The 17925-nt window shown below is 39.6% G+C and overlaps 1 protein-coding gene across 1 annotated transcript in view; it reads left to right on the plus strand.

Moving 5' to 3' along the window:
- polrmt (polymerase (RNA) mitochondrial (DNA directed)) overlaps positions 1-16941 on the plus strand; it is a 39891-nt gene extending 22950 nt beyond the window's left edge. Inside the window, exons 15-21 of the mRNA XM_072438130.1 lie at positions 379-492; positions 6210-6262; positions 8383-8481; positions 8553-8625; positions 10374-10465; positions 13404-13477; positions 16382-16941. Coding sequence (XP_072294231.1) covers positions 379-492; positions 6210-6262; positions 8383-8481; positions 8553-8625; positions 10374-10465; positions 13404-13477; positions 16382-16431 — 555 coding nt within the window. The 3' untranslated portion in view covers positions 16432-16941. The remainder of the gene's footprint in view (positions 1-378; positions 493-6209; positions 6263-8382; positions 8482-8552; positions 8626-10373; positions 10466-13403; positions 13478-16381) is intronic.
- The last annotated feature ends 984 nt before the right edge of the window (positions 16942-17925 follow it).

Here is a 17925-nt window from a genome sequence, read left to right on the forward strand (position 1 = left end):
GTATATATTTGTCTTCGCAAGCGCTCATTGTGTGAAAATATTCTTGTGAGACTTTCATTCACATATAACTGTGCCAGACACATTCGCAAACCGTTGTTTTAAATTAAGCAACAATTTCTCACCTGTTCCTTTTTTAGTTCATAACAGTAGTCTTTTCAAAACAAAGCTCCGATCCTTTGCATAGATCATCTGTTTATGCCTTCTGGGAGTTCTGGCTTGTACCACATACAACACTATATTTTTTTATAGCTTGATTTGTTGATCGTTTATCCCAATGGTAGGAACACCATGAGCAGAGATGTCTCAAATTCATGACCTTGTTTGAACATGCATGCTCGATGGGCACTTGACTCCAGTACTTGCTCCCTCCTTTTCCAGGACTGGCTGACGGAGAGTGCCAGGCTCATTTCCAAGTCTGGACACACTGTGGAGTGGGTGACTCCTCTGGGATTACCCATAATTCAACCATATCATCGCAAACGCAATCAAGTGGTAAGTCAAGTACAAATGATATGAGCCCAGCCATGCAATATGCCATGTATGGTACTGTATGCATGCCATATAGGGGTTTGCAAAATATTCAAATATTGATATATCCTGACACTAAATTTGATGACTCAGTATTGATATTGTGTGCTGTTGTACATATATATGGAACTTTTTGGTGTCAATTTGTTTCACTATTGGACAGTTCTGATTTTTTTATTTGAAAGATAAAACCCCTCAAAGTCTGACCTTTTTCAAAGCACCATTTCACTCCTACAATCTTAACACTTAGACGTTATTTTATTGTTATTTCAGTCTCCTTACCTCTTCCACACTCAAGTATTTGGTGGCAAGAGGATGGTATGGATCTGGACTCTTACGTCCTCTCACTTGCTCACTGTCGCTAATGTTATACTAGCTTAGTCATGAAACTGGCATCCTATAGCACAGAGAATGTCCTGGTTGGCTGCTCCCAGTCTTGATATGTCTGTTGCAATGCCGGTGGTGTATTGTGATTGTTCTATTAGTGGTCAAACAAAGGCCAAGCTCACACCTTCTCCAGAGTGCCCCGCCACTATTCGGACTGCGATTGTGTCATGACTTGAAGATTAAACTTCTTTACCCCAGGACATGTCCAGATAGCGGGCCTTATTGGAACACTCGCATTAAAGTCATCATATGGTTATATATCTGATTTTGACCTCTACAGGCTACTGCATTAGTTAACTGAGGAGATAGGATATGCTTCATGCTGACAGTGTCTGAGGCTATAGGCCACCCTGCATGCAGCCATCCTTTTGGTTTGACATCAAGCGGGAGGTTGCTATGGGGGGGCAGTGAGACACCTCGTAAGCAGGTGCAGAAGAGGCTAGATGACAGATGGCTGTGTCCCCTGTGGCTTCTCTCACTGTCAATGTAGTGGAGAGCGTCATTTGATCTGATCTTTCTTTAATGTCCAGAAATGAGTAAATAAAGTGAATGATGCAGTGGTTTCCTGGAGTTTTTAGCTCTCATGTTTCACAGATAAATTTCTTCATCCCCAGCTTTAATTCCTTAATCCAGTTGCATCACTAGGCAACAAAAATCAAAGTAACTTGCAGAAAGGTCACCTCTTCTACTGTATAGGATTAAATTCAATCTCCCAGTCTCCTCTCAGCCTCTTAATTCAAGGTTGGGATTTGGAGGGGTCATTACTAATTATACCCAGAGATTGAATTGTGTTGAATATGGAGAGTATGTGCGAAGCAGTGATGGGTAGCCAAAGCTGTACTCAAAGTTGTTTTTGTGTGGTATTTCTCAAGTGCATGTTAAGTAAAACTAAATGTGGTGATGAACTCAAAGTAATTTAACTGATATTTAAATGGTGTAATCAGTGAAAGTATAAAAAGTATATCAACGCTCACTTGATTAATATTTCTTCAGCTTGCCTTGTGGAGCAGAAAGTTGAAATAACATGAATACTGTACCTGTTGAAGGCTGTAACTGGACTGCCGGCTCAGAGGTCACTGTAGTTTATTTTTCATCCTGGTCTCTCGTTCTCTGGCAAGGTGATGCTGAAATCTCATTGTCAGTAAACCGTAAAACGTGACACAAGGGACTCATCAGTTGGATTGGCTGGATTTGAGTGGATTTGAAGTTTATAGTGTGACTAAAAGCCTCTGATCTAATGTCCTCATTGTGAGCAGAAAGGGTCAGGTAATCCCGTCTTTGTGTTGGACACTGATGATTTCCCCCGAGTCTGATAAATTATCCTAAATAAATTCAAACCAGTACAGTCTATAGTATGGTCACTGGTGATTTCCCCTGAGTCTTTTAAATTATCTGAAATGCAACGCAGTACAGTCTGTTGTACATCTATACTGGAGGTGAAAGAGCAGACAATACATTGTCTTACCAAAGTAAGACAATGTATTTGTTGAAACTATAATTAAATGAGTATTAAACATATCACCGCACAAGTCGGCTTTCGGATAACAAAGATGAACATTGTTAATATGAAGTTTGATAAACCTATAAATGGGTAAATTAAAGCTGAGTAAAGTAACACAATAACATGTATCAAGTAGAAGAAAACCATATTAAACAGAAATTAGAATTGAATATTTATAAACTTTAAAATTCCTATTTACTACCCACTGTCTTCAACTTAGTTGGGGTGGTACTTGGCCGTTATCTTTTTACCAAAGCAGAATAAATACAGGTGGAGAAAATTCTGTCTGAAGTCACAATGGTTTCACATTTTTGTTTTGGTAAACGGCATTTTTACATGTTAGTTTGATGCCCTCACTGACTCCAGAAGAGCAGTGTTTAGGACAGACACCATGACCGTGTAGAGCATTTTGAGCTAAAAATCTAGTTAAACTTGCTCTGTGAGGTCAACAAGTTATTGTGAATGTCATGAAAGCACAAGATAAAGCACCATTTTATTCACAGAAAAAGCAAAGTGACCCAGGATTTGCAAACAGAGGTGAGGAAAGCATCCATGGGACTATTCAGGCGGGACATTGGCTAATATCCGCATTGTGATAGATGGGGATTCCCCTCTATAGAGAATACAGAGGTGGCCATCACGCACAAGGCCATCTGTGCACTCTGTCCCAGGTGATTTAATGAAGCAGCAGCTTATTCCCCACAGACTCACCACAGGCTGTCGCCATGGCCCATCCATCGCCTCCTACAATTTGAACACATCAGGAATGCATGCATTCAGATGAGCGTAATGTACGCCACTGACCTCATTCACAATGTGGAAGTTTATTTGTCACAGCAGGAGTGATGACCTCCATTTTTGGTGACCCTCACTTCCTCACTTACATCACATCCAACTCTCCCCTGCCTTTATAACCTGTCTACATGTACTCGGAGAGGTGTGTAAAAATAGGATTGATAGACAGAGTCCAACAGTGCTTCTATCATCAGTGATGGATGAGATGGCTTCTGTGACAGCAACTTCTACTACTGGTACATGAGATTTTTCAACCATTTAATGATAAGTGTCACTGTCTGTTTTTATTGTGCCGTGACCTTTAAACTAGACAACTGAAAGCTTGCATTTTTGACAACATTGACACACATCAAACCATAAACATCTCATCTCATTTTTGTTCTTGAATATTTTGGACAAACCACCTGCACACATTGTGTATATTGATTGAATTTGCGTTTTATTTGCAAGGCATTCTTATCACATAAAAGTCAATGCATTTTTTGTCATTAGGTATTTTACTTGTTCCCAGTAAATTAGATAGAGACTTGACTCCTACCTGACATGAAAATATAGAGAAACCTCGTTAATTTTTACAGTTCACCCCAGTACAATTTGGTGAGTGAAATTTTATGTGATTACTAACAATTCACTGCATTGTAATCTCTGTGTTTTGTGTTATTTGAGACACTGCTTGTATGCAATGGCTCAGACTTCAAATTACTTCTAAAATGCAAACAAATCCTTAATTGTTTCTAACTATTGAAGACATTTCTGGTCCTAGAATCAGTGGGATAGAGTAAAAACATGTTTAAACCCAGCAAAATGTGAGTCTTAAAGAAACTAGTCAGTTTAACCACGTTTTCTTCAATTATGTTTGCTTTTCAAACCCATTTCTACCAGTGGCAGTTGTTATTTTTTCTAATAGGTGAAGCTCAAACTATTAAAGTTTTATATTATGATTGAATGGCCAACACACATACAGAATAGACCCATTTACATAGACCCAAACTTGTTTCCTCATATAAACATGTATTCTGAACCTCTATGCTTTTTAAGTTGAGATTAGAATACAAAATTGGAAGTAACACAGTCTAAATCTCTGGTGGGCCATTTTCTTTTTTGGCACACTTTCTCTATATCACGCTCCTAAAGCAATCGGAGCACCCAAGGGACCAATGACTTGTCAGCTGTCCAGGTCACAACCAATCTAATGTACCATGTAGCAGAAAGGACGGGACTTCTGAAAAGATGAGTGCTGTATATAGCCTGGCAGTTTTCAGTCCTATAAACCACCCAGATCAAACCAGTTCCAGCCAAGCACATTTGCACGAGACATAAGGTTTAAAGCCTTTACAGCTGCTCTGTCTCCCTGAATCACACAAACTGCATTTAATAAGCTAAAAAATGAAATCACACATCCATTGTAATGTGCAATAAAAAGTTGTTACTCTGAAAAGGTAAATTTATATATCGATTCCATTCTTCCATGGCCTGATTTCATTTGTATTATGTGATACTAAAATATATAGTAATAGCCAATAGTCAATGAAGTATTATGTCTTCTATTTTCCATTTCTACTGTGTATAATTTGTATACAACAATTCTAATGTATTTGTTCATAGCCTTCCTTAAACAATGCTCTGAAAGTTTGTAGCATATTGTAGGCAATGCACCAGTCTTTGTTGTCTTTGAACATAACATGAATAAAAGACAACATTGTATCAGAGGAGCAGTGTGGGGTGAGCAGATGCCAGACTCCGATGCATTAGTGTAGGGTGAGTGGAAGGTAAACACATTAAAGCTATATGGAGCAGAGTGATGAGGACGGGCTGCTTGTTGCCAGTTGTATCAGTCCCCTGATACTGGGCTGCTGTTCTCACCCAGGCGTCCATCCAAGGGTCAAGGAAAGTCTGCCCCTGCCACAGATACAGAGGGGCATTTCTGACAGGACGCACCCTTCATGTACTTTCCCACAGTGGAACTGGGCAATGAATAACAAAGCAATAATGTAATGTTATTTATTTACTCATCAGTCAAGAAAATCATTCAGAACATACATTAAATCGATACGTGTTTTGGCCTGACCTGTAGAACACCAGCAAAAAAGACAAAACTTTAACATGCTGTATTATCCGCTTATTTTGAGCGTATTTAACCACTTGTGTACAAATTGATTTTGTTTTGGATACCAAGGTGTGGGTGGCGGGATTGGGATGGTCATTTGGCAGCTGCAACTTGATTTAAAAACCAGCAATGGAACAAAGTGAAAATTCCCTCTCAATTGCTGACAGGATACGCTAGCACACTGGGCACCCTTTGTGTTTATGCACCTAATTTCCTGCAGCACACTGAAAAATGGATGTAGTGACGGAGCTGACCGGGCATGACGAGGTCACCACTCACACATCAGTCTCTCATGCGTGTGTGTCTTCTTTTAGTTGAAGAAAACCCACTGAACATTTGCTTGATTTGCTTTTTAACTGAGGTCTGTAGGCTCTGCTGCCAATAATCCCATGCTCAAAAAATGCTCTGTATCCTTTAGGGCCTGCTTTAATCCCCTGAAAAGGCATACTGTCTGGTGTCACAGGGGAGACCGGGATAGGGCTTATTAATAACTTGAACTTTAAAACCGTGAAAAGAGGTGAGCTACATTTACAGCAGTTCGACTTAACCCCAACTTCTTCTACTTGGCTATTCCTTTATAGCTTTCATAACTGTAACTTTGAGGGTGCAGTAGGAAAGGGCTTTGTTTGAAGAAGTGAACTATTCTTCAGTGGTGTAAAAATACGGAGTATTTAATAAAAATGTTTTTTTGGAAGCCCTCAAATAAGTTGCATTTGATGGAAATCTCATTGTTTTTGTGTTTGGTGTCCATAAAAAACCTTTATGACTACCTTTTCCCTTTCTTTGTCACCGCTTGCTTTATATCAACATGCTATAGCTCAGCATAGTTCATAAAATGCAAAAGAAGTCTCCTTAGTTGTACCACAGATGTTTGTTTTTCTGTGTCCACAGCTGAAGAGCACCATGCAGCACATCAACCTCCAGATCAGCTACGACACCAAAGAGTGAGTCCTCCCTCCATCTCTGCCTGCTGAACTCTCACATTTACCTCACATTAGTTACCCGGAGCACAGACAAAGAACAGCAGCTGAGAACTAAAAAAAAAAGTTTTAAAATGTGGTCATGGACTAGTTTGAAAAGCTGAATTTTCTGATACATTCCAGCTGAGGTGAGTGTGCAGTAATTGTCTGAAGTCCTTTACATTCATTTACTGACAAAAGAACAGTCTCTTGTGGATATTACCTCAAATTAGCCGGTGGAATTAGGAATTCCAGTAGTGTGCATGCCTTGTGCAGCCTTTATAACGGGTATAGACAATGAAAGTAGATTTAAAGAATGCTCAATTTCAATCTTGTGTTTTTTGTTCTCCTCTCAATAATACTTAAATCCCTGCTGTATCTGAGCAAATGGGATTTGCAACATACCAAAGTATTTAAATTTAATTCATTGTTTTTTTTTTTAACTGCTGGCTGAAACTTTTCATTATAAACATTGTGTTTATAGAACTATGCAAAAATGGAAATTGGAAGCATGAATTAGGTCTTTTCAAGAAGTCTTAATTTATTGATGGAGCAGAATACACATGGATAAACAGAGAATTACTGTCCAAAATCACCATCTATATATAGCGACACATAAGCGTCTCTTGCCTGGTCAGAGTTGTAGCAAATTAAATTCAATGGCCAGTGAAATTCCTGTCTGGTAGAGGATTTTAGGTCTGTGTGCTTGGCTGCTCTGGTGGTGAGAGGGGACAGCATCCAGCAGAGAGGTTAGGGAGGTCACTGGAAGAACGAGAGAGACAGGGGAAGACTGACAACCATCGTCCCCAATACGTCGCCCATGGACCCAACTCTGGGAATTCGCTAGCTCCAAAAATCACCACCTCGTCATAAACTGGCTGTCAGTGCAGGCATTAATGTTTTAGTGGCTTTGGTCCTGAGCCAAACATGACATAGCCATTCAATCTGCCTTGGATTTAGAACGGGGCTGTCCAGTTTGTTAACAGCAGCGTCGCCGGAGCTTCCTTCCTCCCTTTGAGGTTAAAGTATCACACAAACAGACTGTAAAATTGTTACATCTGTTTAAAAGTGCACTTAAGTCGTGCTTCTCTTTTTTCAGTTCAGTTATTTTGATTCTCTACATTGTAATTCTCTTCAAAACAACAATTTTGATATACTGCCCACTACTAGCGCATGCCATAATACTTGCCATATTGTTTGCAAACACCAAAATCCTCCAAAGGGAACTCTAAATTCAGGACTATTTTTACCTGGTAACCCTTTATCTTTTCCACTCAGTCAGACCTGTGGGACCAGAGGAGCAGCTCAATTTGTCAAGAGGAAGAAGTTTTGATCCAAACATGGACAAACTATGGTTACTAGCACGTCTCTTATAGAAGTGTTTGTCTTCTGCTCAGCCTGAAAACGGCACGTCCAAAAATAAAAGAGCAGGAGTAAAGTAAGAATGATGGATAGGCAGACCGACAGACAGAGGTATTATATGTGTGCTTGGGCCAGGCCTCTGTCTCTATGCACATTAGAAGACTGTTGTGCTCAGTGGCGGCCCAGAGGATTTGAATGGCACAGGCTCACAGTAATAGCAGCTCAGAGAAGCAGATTTCCACACACCACATCTATTCTCATTTTCGACAACATTGCTTTTACATTACCTTGAAATCTCACTCCCATACCATCTATAAGTAGGGTACAAATATGAGAAAAATGTCAATAGGGGCAGATATGTTATGTTCACCGCAGACGTTCTTGAAAAAATGTGAACATTTGAAGTGAAAACCTGCATAACGGCTGAAATCAATGTGCAATATGTTATTCATGATTGATTAAACCCATGCACTTCCTCCCATTTATGATCACAACATTAAAAGCTCTCAGGATGACTCCCTTAAGAGCAGGTGCGTTTTAACTAGAAGCTATAGCAGTGTTTGTTTACTTCAAGATTTATGATGTTACTGAAAAATTAACTACAGGGTAAACATTCCAATGACATATGTGTTTATTTTCTGACTCTGATAGTAAAGTAATAAAATGAAGTCAGTGCATTTACCTATTTACGAGGTTTATAACTCGCGCTGATCGCTGTGTGTTGTATCTCTTGTTTTACACAGGAGACCAGACACAGTCAAACAAAAAAACGCCTTCCCTCCAAACTTCATCCATTCCCTGGACTCCACACACATGATGCTGACGTCACTGCACAGCCACAGGTAGAAATGGTATTTATTTACATTTTAACAACAAACAATGTGACCCTAAGCTTCTTTTCTGTCTTTTTTAGTGCTGGTCTTACATTTGTGTCGGTGCACGACTGCTACTGGACCCATGCCCTCACTGTGGACACTATGAATAAGGTGCTGATTATTCTTTCTCAATACATCTGCATGCGATCTTTGTCATAGGTTGCAAATTAAATCATTTCTTTGGTTGATGACAATCTATTCTGACTTTCTCCCGCACCCAAAATCTGTATTTTAGGACTTGACAATACAAACATGAGATTTAACGACTTCTGCCTAAGGCCCATAGGTGTACGTTTCCTTTTTTTTCACCTTTCCCCATCATAAATATGTCTTTCAAATGAACGTATAACATTTATTGTGGTAGCGCAGTCTATTTTCTGCACATTGTCTTGAGCAATGACGCCGTGCTTCTTAGGTTATTTATATCTGAGGCAAGTTCTATTTTTAAGAAAACAAATCTTAAGCTTTGTCCCACTACGTAATAAAAGCTATTTCTTTAGTTGTGTTTGTAACTAATGGCTTTGTGAGGGCAGTAAAAATGTGCTTTGTGACGCCCGTAAAACACACTTCATCTTGTATCACTAGTTTCTTGGAGCCACAGACTGAGCCACAGACCCTGGGCACAGTCACTTTTATGTCGGCTGAGGAGGGTTGACCAATCAGGCTCTCCGGTCTGAGATACTCCGGTCTGATATTTTGTGTGTCATGATTAGCGTGTGCCTGGCTCGTTACAAGGGTCATTGAACAGAGCGGAGGGGCAGGCTGCAAAGCACATGACTTGAGATCTCAAACCTGTGGAGGAAGCAGCAAGTGGTGACGAGTAGTGGCAGAGTACATGTTTGTGGGGCTGAAACAAGTCAATCAATTATTGAGATAATTGACAACTACTTTAGAAATTGAATACCATATTTTCCGGACTATAAGTCGTACCGGAGTATAAGTTGCCAGAAAAATGCAGAATAGAAAAGAAAAAAAACATATATAAGTTGCACTGGAGTATGAAATGCGGTTGCAAGTGTGAAAAATAACAAATAATATCACATATAAGTTGCTCCGGAGTATAAGTATAAGTCGCACCCTGGCCAAAACTATGAAAAAAGGTGCAACTTATAGTCCGGAAAATACGGTAATCATTATTTGGACTATACCTAGACTCCTAAACATGCCATGTGCTAAGAGAAGATGTTTTATGACAAAGCTGAAATCAAAATCAAAATGACCCTGTACATTTAGTGTTTTTGATGACATCCTGTTTTGTTTGTAACTATACTCTTATCTACAGTGGGTTATTTTAGATGGTGAAAGGCCTGTGTATATGAGATTTAACCACAGTTGACCCAGATAAAGCTAAACAATAAATTGATCAATCGAAATATGAATTGCTATAATAATCAATTGGCAAAATAGTCCAAGTACTTGTTTGCCAGTCCCAAGACTCAGAACCCAAATTGATTTGTAGCACTACATTTAACACTGCTTACATTTATTAGGGGTATAAAGAAATTGTAGTAACCATGACAATAGTGATGATAACCGCATGAATGACCGGTGCTATTTTGAACTCACTTATATGTTACTTTTTTACATTATAAGGTGCACATCTTATTTAATTTGCCCATGCTGTGAGGGACAAAGTGCCGGCAGCCTAATTCATCAAGACACATGTCAATATTTAATGCTGGCTGTCCTGGGAGCTGTGGTTCTCCGATGGCTCCTTGAATGTTGAGCAGTGTGCCATGACCGACATGCGTTCTGCTGGATGTGGGCTGAGCATCTGGGGAGTTTCTGGGTTAAGTTTGACTCTACTTCACTCACAGTCCTTCTCCTTGAGTCCCTTTTTTTGCCTTTTGCCCTGTCAGATCTGTCGAGAACAGTTTGTCGCACTGCACAGCATGCCCATCCTCCAAGACCTGTCCAACTTCCTGCTCCTGAAATACTGCGCAGCACCCATGTGAGTACAAGGATATGTGGATGTGTTTTCGCATGATATTGCAAATAAAACAACATATGTTCATATTAAAGCCCCACCGTGTGACATGTCAGCCAAAAAATATAAAATAAAAACCCTTTTGGTGTTTTGTGTGTCCTTACTGTGAGCAGACTTTTCCACAGACCCGCCTGGTGATGGGCAGGGCACATGTTTGTCTTCCAAAGTGGGTCTTTCTCCACAGATTGAATGTAGTGTTCTAGTGCTGGGCGACATCACACCCTTCATGGTATAATTGTCAATTGATCTCAGGGACATTGTGACATCATTCCCTGCAGCCGGTTTTCCTCCTGGGTTTGAAGGGAAGAACACATTGATACCGATTGTGTGGAGGCTCTGAAACTGAAAAAAAGTTTGTTGGAGTTGAAGCAGAACTTATAACGATCACTTAAATATCCTTAAACAAGTACAAATATATTAGACACACCATAAAGTATTTTGTCCAGCATCAATTATATAGTTATTGCAATAATCAAAGCCTTAAATAAAAATGTTTGACCGACTCAATTTAAAAAAAAAAAGAAAAGACTATTATTAAAATGCATGTTTAGTTTCAATTGCTTTTTTAATTTTGGCACAGTTTCGCACATTTTCTGTCGTTTGTTACAGCAGTATCAAAGTACTTATCACAAGCTTTTCCACATCAAGCATCAGTGCCAGACTTATGGCGCGAACAAAAGCCACGGTATTATTGAAAAATTACGGCAGTTCACACGTCGTTACGCTATGCAAACGGAAAGGATATTAAACTACCTCATCAAACATCTCACATTAGGAATTATGGGACTGTAAAAGTTTATTAGCGCGTCACAGTTTTTCTTTATCAGACACATAAAATGATTTTGTGCAGGGAGCGCTTGAGTGTGCGTTACTGGCCCCAGGCGGGGTTATGCTCATCGCGGCGCTGTGTTTTTCTCTTTGGGATAATTGGACACCTTCTCCACAGTCTTGACTCCAGCGCAGCCACCGCCTCGTTCAATCTCTCTGTCCCCCACAACGCACATTATTCTTCTGTAAGCCGACAAAACACATTAATAATTCGTGTTGGCGCCTGTCGGAAGGACGGCAGGACAAATGAGACAGTTTGGGTTTCTTTACTTGTTTCAACTCTCAATTTAAGGTGTCAAATCATCCATACAGCCTGTATATGACACTGTGTTAGCTTTGACTATTAGCTATTGTTCCATTGTTGTGTTCAGTATATTCATCATTATACACTGCATTAACAGACTTCTATACCTTATTTCAGACTGCGTTTTTGACAATGTCTTTGACAACTCGTGTATCATTCTTGTATGTATCTCTGGTCCATAATGGCCTGAATACTAAGTTGCCATGCGTTTCCCTAGGGCACGTCTTATTAATAATCCAATTCACTAGAATGTTATTATTAGGCAAGCACTCGCAGTACAGCCAATTACAATGTTATATATATATATATATATATATATATATATATATATATATATATATATATATATATACACAGAGTTGTCACAGGACGATATTGAATTGTAAAATAATCGCAATTAACGATAATATCGTAATATTTATGAAAATTGCTGACTTTTTAACAAATGGAATTATATACTCGAATGACTAGATGCATCATTGAGTTAAAAACAGGCAATATTTACAACTATACAAAATCCAGAGACTCAGAAAACGGTTTATTGCTGCTGTCGGTAAACAAAGATTCACAAACTAGGAACTTGCTTTGGCGGCGAGGTGCAACACGAGAGTGAACCGTTTTGAAATTATATATACGTACTATTATTTTGTGTTGAAAATGTGAGTCTATTGTCTAAAACCTACTTATATTACTTATTTATGAATTATTTATTATTATGGTATCACACCAGTCCACAGTTGATACCAGTATTGATACCTGAAGTATCTGACTGTTGTGGTAAAGAATAGGGCTGGGTATTGACCCTCGCGATACGATATGTATCCCGACACAGTGGTCACGATACGATATATATCCTGATACGATAATATATTCCCTCATTAAGATATGTATCCAGATACATTTTTGAAAAAAGGGTCGTAAAATTTACCTAATGGGTAATTTTTTTTAATTATTTTATTAATAATAATTATATTATTAAAGAAAATATATGAAATTTCATGTTTATCCACAAAGGCACTTATTTATAAATCATTTATGCTCAAATAACTTCATACATCCAACCAACAGATCCAAATAGAAATATATATTATATATATATATATATATATATATATATTAGCATGGTCTGAACATGCTAATATATATATTAGCATGGTCTGAACATGCTGCAGCTGCATCTCCTGCACATGCGAGATCATCACCTGTGAAAAAGAGACATTTTCTCATTGGGTTTTCCCTGTATAAATCCATAAAATGATTTACCGGTCTCACCTATGGTCTTGAGCTTAGGTAATGACCGAAAGGACAAGATCGCGGATACAAGCGGTCTAACTGAGTTTCTTCCGTAGGGTGGCTGGGCGCTCCATTAGAGATAGGGTGAGGAGCTCAGTCACACAGAAGGAGCTCGGGGTAGAGCCCTTGCCCCACTACCCGATAAGTGGAAGAAGATGGATGGAAGACTGCTATCGAGTATATTCCGGAGTATCAGAAATTTGAAATGTTAGTATCGTGACGACGCTAAAGTCTAAACATCCAGGCATTATGTTCCTGTGTTAGTCATTCCAAATACAGTTTGAATTCATTTGTTTGTTTGCCTTCACAATATTCCGCCACCTCAGTACCCCAGAGGGCATCGGTGATTGTTATTCTCCCTGTTCCAAGGGTTTTTGACTTTCTGCTGGAGGTGTTAATACTCTTCCTGACTTTCCAGCTCGTCTGTAAATGGTCATTAACTTGTGACTTCACTGGTGTTTTTTGCCTTTGTGGCAGGACTGAGGCCAAAAACAAGAAGTACCAGGAGTACAGGAGGCTGATGCTGCTGCTAGCCAAAGTGCCCCAGACAGGTTAGTTATGCACACTGCTTTACTTTTGCTCCACAGTTTGTTTGAAATGGGGACACTGTTTGGACTCCTGTCTTCACTTCTCCTAATTGGGTGAACAACGACCTTTAATGCCCTTCAGCTTTAGTTGACCGTAGGTTCTCTCCAGCCACATGTCGGCTGTATAATTGCTGAAAGGTGCAGGTTCAGAGGCAGCTGGATGCTAGCTTTGCTCTTATGTAACCTCTCCATCTGTATTGGACTGTCTGACAGCTGGCTCCTACAAATTGATTGTTGTTAATTGTGTTCCTCCTCTGCATAAGCGGCTTAAAGAGGATAAGGCCAGTCAGGTGTGGCCCGAGAGCGTGACTTTGAATGTCCATTATATTTACCGTTCAATACTTGACTCGCAATCAGAAATCTGTTATAATCTGTGGGCAAACTTCCTATTATGTACATGTGGTTTATTGAGCATAATCCCCCTGGCTCTGTTGGGTAACTTTTGAAGCTTATCAGGTTAAAATACAAGAATACTTCTAAGTCTTGGAAAATGATATACGGTGTACCTGGAAGTGTGAGAACCCCAAGAATGGACGCAATTTGCAAATCACAAAGGCTTTTGAAGTACCATAATATCCTCCACAAACAACAAAATATCCTGTCTTTTTCTGCATAAAAGCCACTAACTCTGTTGTTTGGATGTAACGTGTTGAAATTATTCATTTTATTAATTGGTCAGTTATTTGTCAATTCCCCTGGATGCATTTAAAATGAGAACTTTTAACAGAATCCTATTATTTACACATAAATATATTTTTTCCCAAATCATGCAGCCCTATTTTCAATTTCCAAAAAATATTCATTCAGTTTGCATTCAGTTTGACTAGAACTGAAGCTTTTTCTGCATTCAGTTTGCATGTTCAGATTGATTGATTGATTGATTGATGAAAAGCTCCATAGCTCCAGGTTAGTTTTCTTTAAGTTAAGTATGAGTCTGGTGTTCTTTTCGGGCGACACAGCATGACATCGTGTGAAGCTGTTTGTTTTGTTTCGCACAGTACATTATGTCATCGTGGTTACAATCTGTCTGTGTGTTACTACGATGACATGACAGCCTCAAAAGCACAAAGAAACACTGCCTACAAAATGTTGATAAGTTCTCTAAAACTTACTAGGTCCATATCAGATTCAGCATCTCATACGACGGTCGATGTCACTTCTCTTCCAGTTACAACCGTAGCTTGGCTCTCGGTCACTAAGATTTTATGGCCCTCCAGAGACGTGGGGTCTTTTGTAACAACAATCAATAAGGAGGTCTCGGGAGTAACGCAAGATCAAACGCTGGATCTTAGGAGGCTATTGAAATCAGAAAGCACTGGCAGCATCAACAGCGACGATGGGGCCTTCCTCGTATAAGACACGCTACTCCAGAGACGATCGGCGGCAGGGGGCGGGGTCAGCCCTGACGATAAGTGACATGTCACCAACGCCAGTGACAGTTCTGATGAAGGCTCGCAGTTAAGCAGCTGAAACATGTCAACAAGGAAATAACATCTCCTTATTGATTGTCTTTTTAAAAAAAGTCTGTGGATATATCTTAATAAGTCCAAATGAACGTTGTAGGAGTTTTTATGGCCTTTTCATTAATAATTCACTCTGGTGCTTCTGCTGGTGCACACAGTTGTCAGGGAGAGCACACAAGCCACAGCACAGGACATAATTCAGGGCTAAAATTAGCATCCAAGTTCTGCTCGATTGCACTGGTATACGGTAAGAATGTGTGAGAATTAAAGGTTTGACAAAATGTAGCTCTTTGGTATTGCCATGGCCTAACCCTAACCCTGCACTATACGTTTAAGAACATTTTAGGTGTGTTTTTAAGGCTTACATGAACTGAAAACTAAACTGCAATGTGTGATATTTAAATTAATAATATATTTGTGTGTGTATTTTCACTTTACAAAAGCAACCAACAATAATAAAACTGCACAGACTTATTAAAGTAAAACAGACGGATACAAACTCTAGTCTCAGTCTATTACATTAGATCATTAGTATTGTTATTAGGCCCAAGCCGAAAGACAAATATGCCTGTGAGTAGTTTCGAAAATAATTTTGAGTGATGGCCCCGTGAAAAAATATTGAAAGGCGCCTCAGTATTGCCACCTCAAATATCAATTAACACGTGGCCAATAAATGTAATTGGAGCGTGTGTGAAGATTTCCAAGCTGAACGCAATGATATGCAAATGTAGTGGCTAGCTAATAAAATGGCTCTCTAGCGCCCTCTCCAAATTAGATTTTCAAAAATTCATAAAGGGCGATCTATTTGTCATAGACAAGTATATATATAAAGTTTATATTGGGTACATTATTGACCGGGCACAATGCAACAAAATCACGTGACTCAAGGTTTTTATAGCGGGAAAAAATAGTTGAAAAAAGTTTCCGTTATTATTTTTTTGATTAGGCCTGAGCCAAAGGACGAACATAAAAGCCAATGGGGACATAACTCATCTCGAACCGTGCGGTCGTGAAAATGTTGAATGACTTACCGGTAGTATAAAGTTGGTACTGTTTGTGAGGGAGAGGTTATGTGGGCGGGGGGATTAGAGGTGTGCTCTTCGCTGGTGGCTCGTACCCCGCAGATGCAAGAGGGGCGAGGGCCTTTATCGCCATGCACGGCTTTAATTATTATTATTATCATTATCACAATAAAATACTTTTGCGCCAGTTTTTGTACTATGTTGTACTGATTATGAATACTACAATCAAATGCTGGTTAATCTAAAACTGTTACACAGCTAGCATAAGTAGTACACATTTATATTTTGGTAAATCCTTGACCATAGCCTGACCGTAGTTAAGTCTAACCTGATATTGAATTTGCTGGAGAGATCGACATGTTCACCTGTTTTTTTGCCTGTAGGTGATTTTGATCTGCAGCTGGTGAAAGAGTCGACGTACTTCTTCAGCTGAGGCTCCACCAGGTGAACCAGTCGTGGACATGAGTGAAATTGACAAGCGCCGCAGGAAGGTTTTGGGCCTGGTGGAGTCTGCATCGATCCAGGTGCTTCACCGGCTCCTGGTTCACGAGCTGCTCTGTAGATGGGCACCCACAGAGAACAAATCCAGAGGTGGTCTTCTCCTCCAGACGCAAGATGAGAAAATCAACAGTGGGCAGGGATGTTAAACCTTCAGTCTGACAAATGCATCAACGTACCAATCTGCAATGTTATTTCCTTTGACTACATTGGATGGATGAGCACAAGATAACGGCTATCAGTGGTCATAAACTGGAGTTTTTTAAAGCCATAGAATTGAAACGCATCAAACGGCTGTTTTTTGCCGACTATAATCTCATTATTGGTCGGCCTATGTGCATTTTCCTGCTGTGCAGAGCTGTGCATCCTCTTTCCATCGAACAGCTGATCCGTCAGGGAACAGGACGCTAATCACTGGAACCCTAACCCTGGAATTTGTACTTGAGACATTTGAGAACTTAACCTGCAGAAATAAAGCCTTGTAGCTAATACAGTCATCATGGTGTCCGCCTGCTCGCCGTCCTGGAATGACTAAGCATTTTACGATTCCTCTAAATAAATCTGTTTCTTAAAATGTCTCCTCATTCAATTCATAATTCGAAGAAGTAGCCAGCCATCTTGTGCTTCAAAGAGGCACCTCAGCTGGGCTTTTATTCACTTATATCTACATATTTCCATCCCAGTGTGGGTGTGTGTGTGATGAGATGAATGCTCTTCTTTTAACGCCACCACAAAGACTTGACTAATCAACTCATAACTCATATTTTTCTGGGCCTCTGTTGCTCCTAGAAGTAAAAATAGATCTGATCATTTTCTGGAAATGTTACAGCACTTTCAGACAAAAGGTGTTCAAAGCCACAGAGCTCCAAACACCGACAGATGAATGACAATGAAACGGAATGGAAATCATGCACAAAGACTGGGCCCATTATTATGGAATTTATTCACAGTACACTTTGAATTTCATAATGTTGCTACTTGGGACTTGGTTCACTTGCCTTTTAATTAGCTATAATCACATGCAACTTTTCCTGTCTCATGGTTCCTAATAAGTGGGGCAGTAATCAACGGTCGAATTTACCTCTGCACAATTTTTCTCTCCCTTGACATTTGTGCTGCCCAGCCCCATTTTTACATATACCGGTAGCTTTCAATTGATCCCACAAGTTTTATTTAAGGAACTCTAAATACTCGCTTCAACCTGCTTTTCCTTGTTCATCTGCTCCATTCCCAATAGTTGGTCCAAAACATGGTACACAGCCCCAATGCCTTAACGAGTCAAAGTTTGTCATATCAAGGAAGATGTAAAACATTGCGTGCTTTGTTCATTTGTTTATTTGTTTGGATATGGACAAAGTGGCTCCTGAGCCAGTACAGTTTGTGGTCTTGATATCCTTTGAAAGGACTTCTGCTTTGGAGCGAGCTGCGT

The sequence above is a fragment of the Eucyclogobius newberryi genome, unplaced genomic scaffold, assembly GCF_026437365.1.
Source record: "Eucyclogobius newberryi isolate DKJ021-1_F unplaced genomic scaffold, fEucNew1.0.hap1 SCAF_9, whole genome shotgun sequence".
Taxonomy (NCBI): domain Eukaryota; kingdom Metazoa; phylum Chordata; class Actinopteri; order Gobiiformes; family Gobiidae; genus Eucyclogobius; species Eucyclogobius newberryi.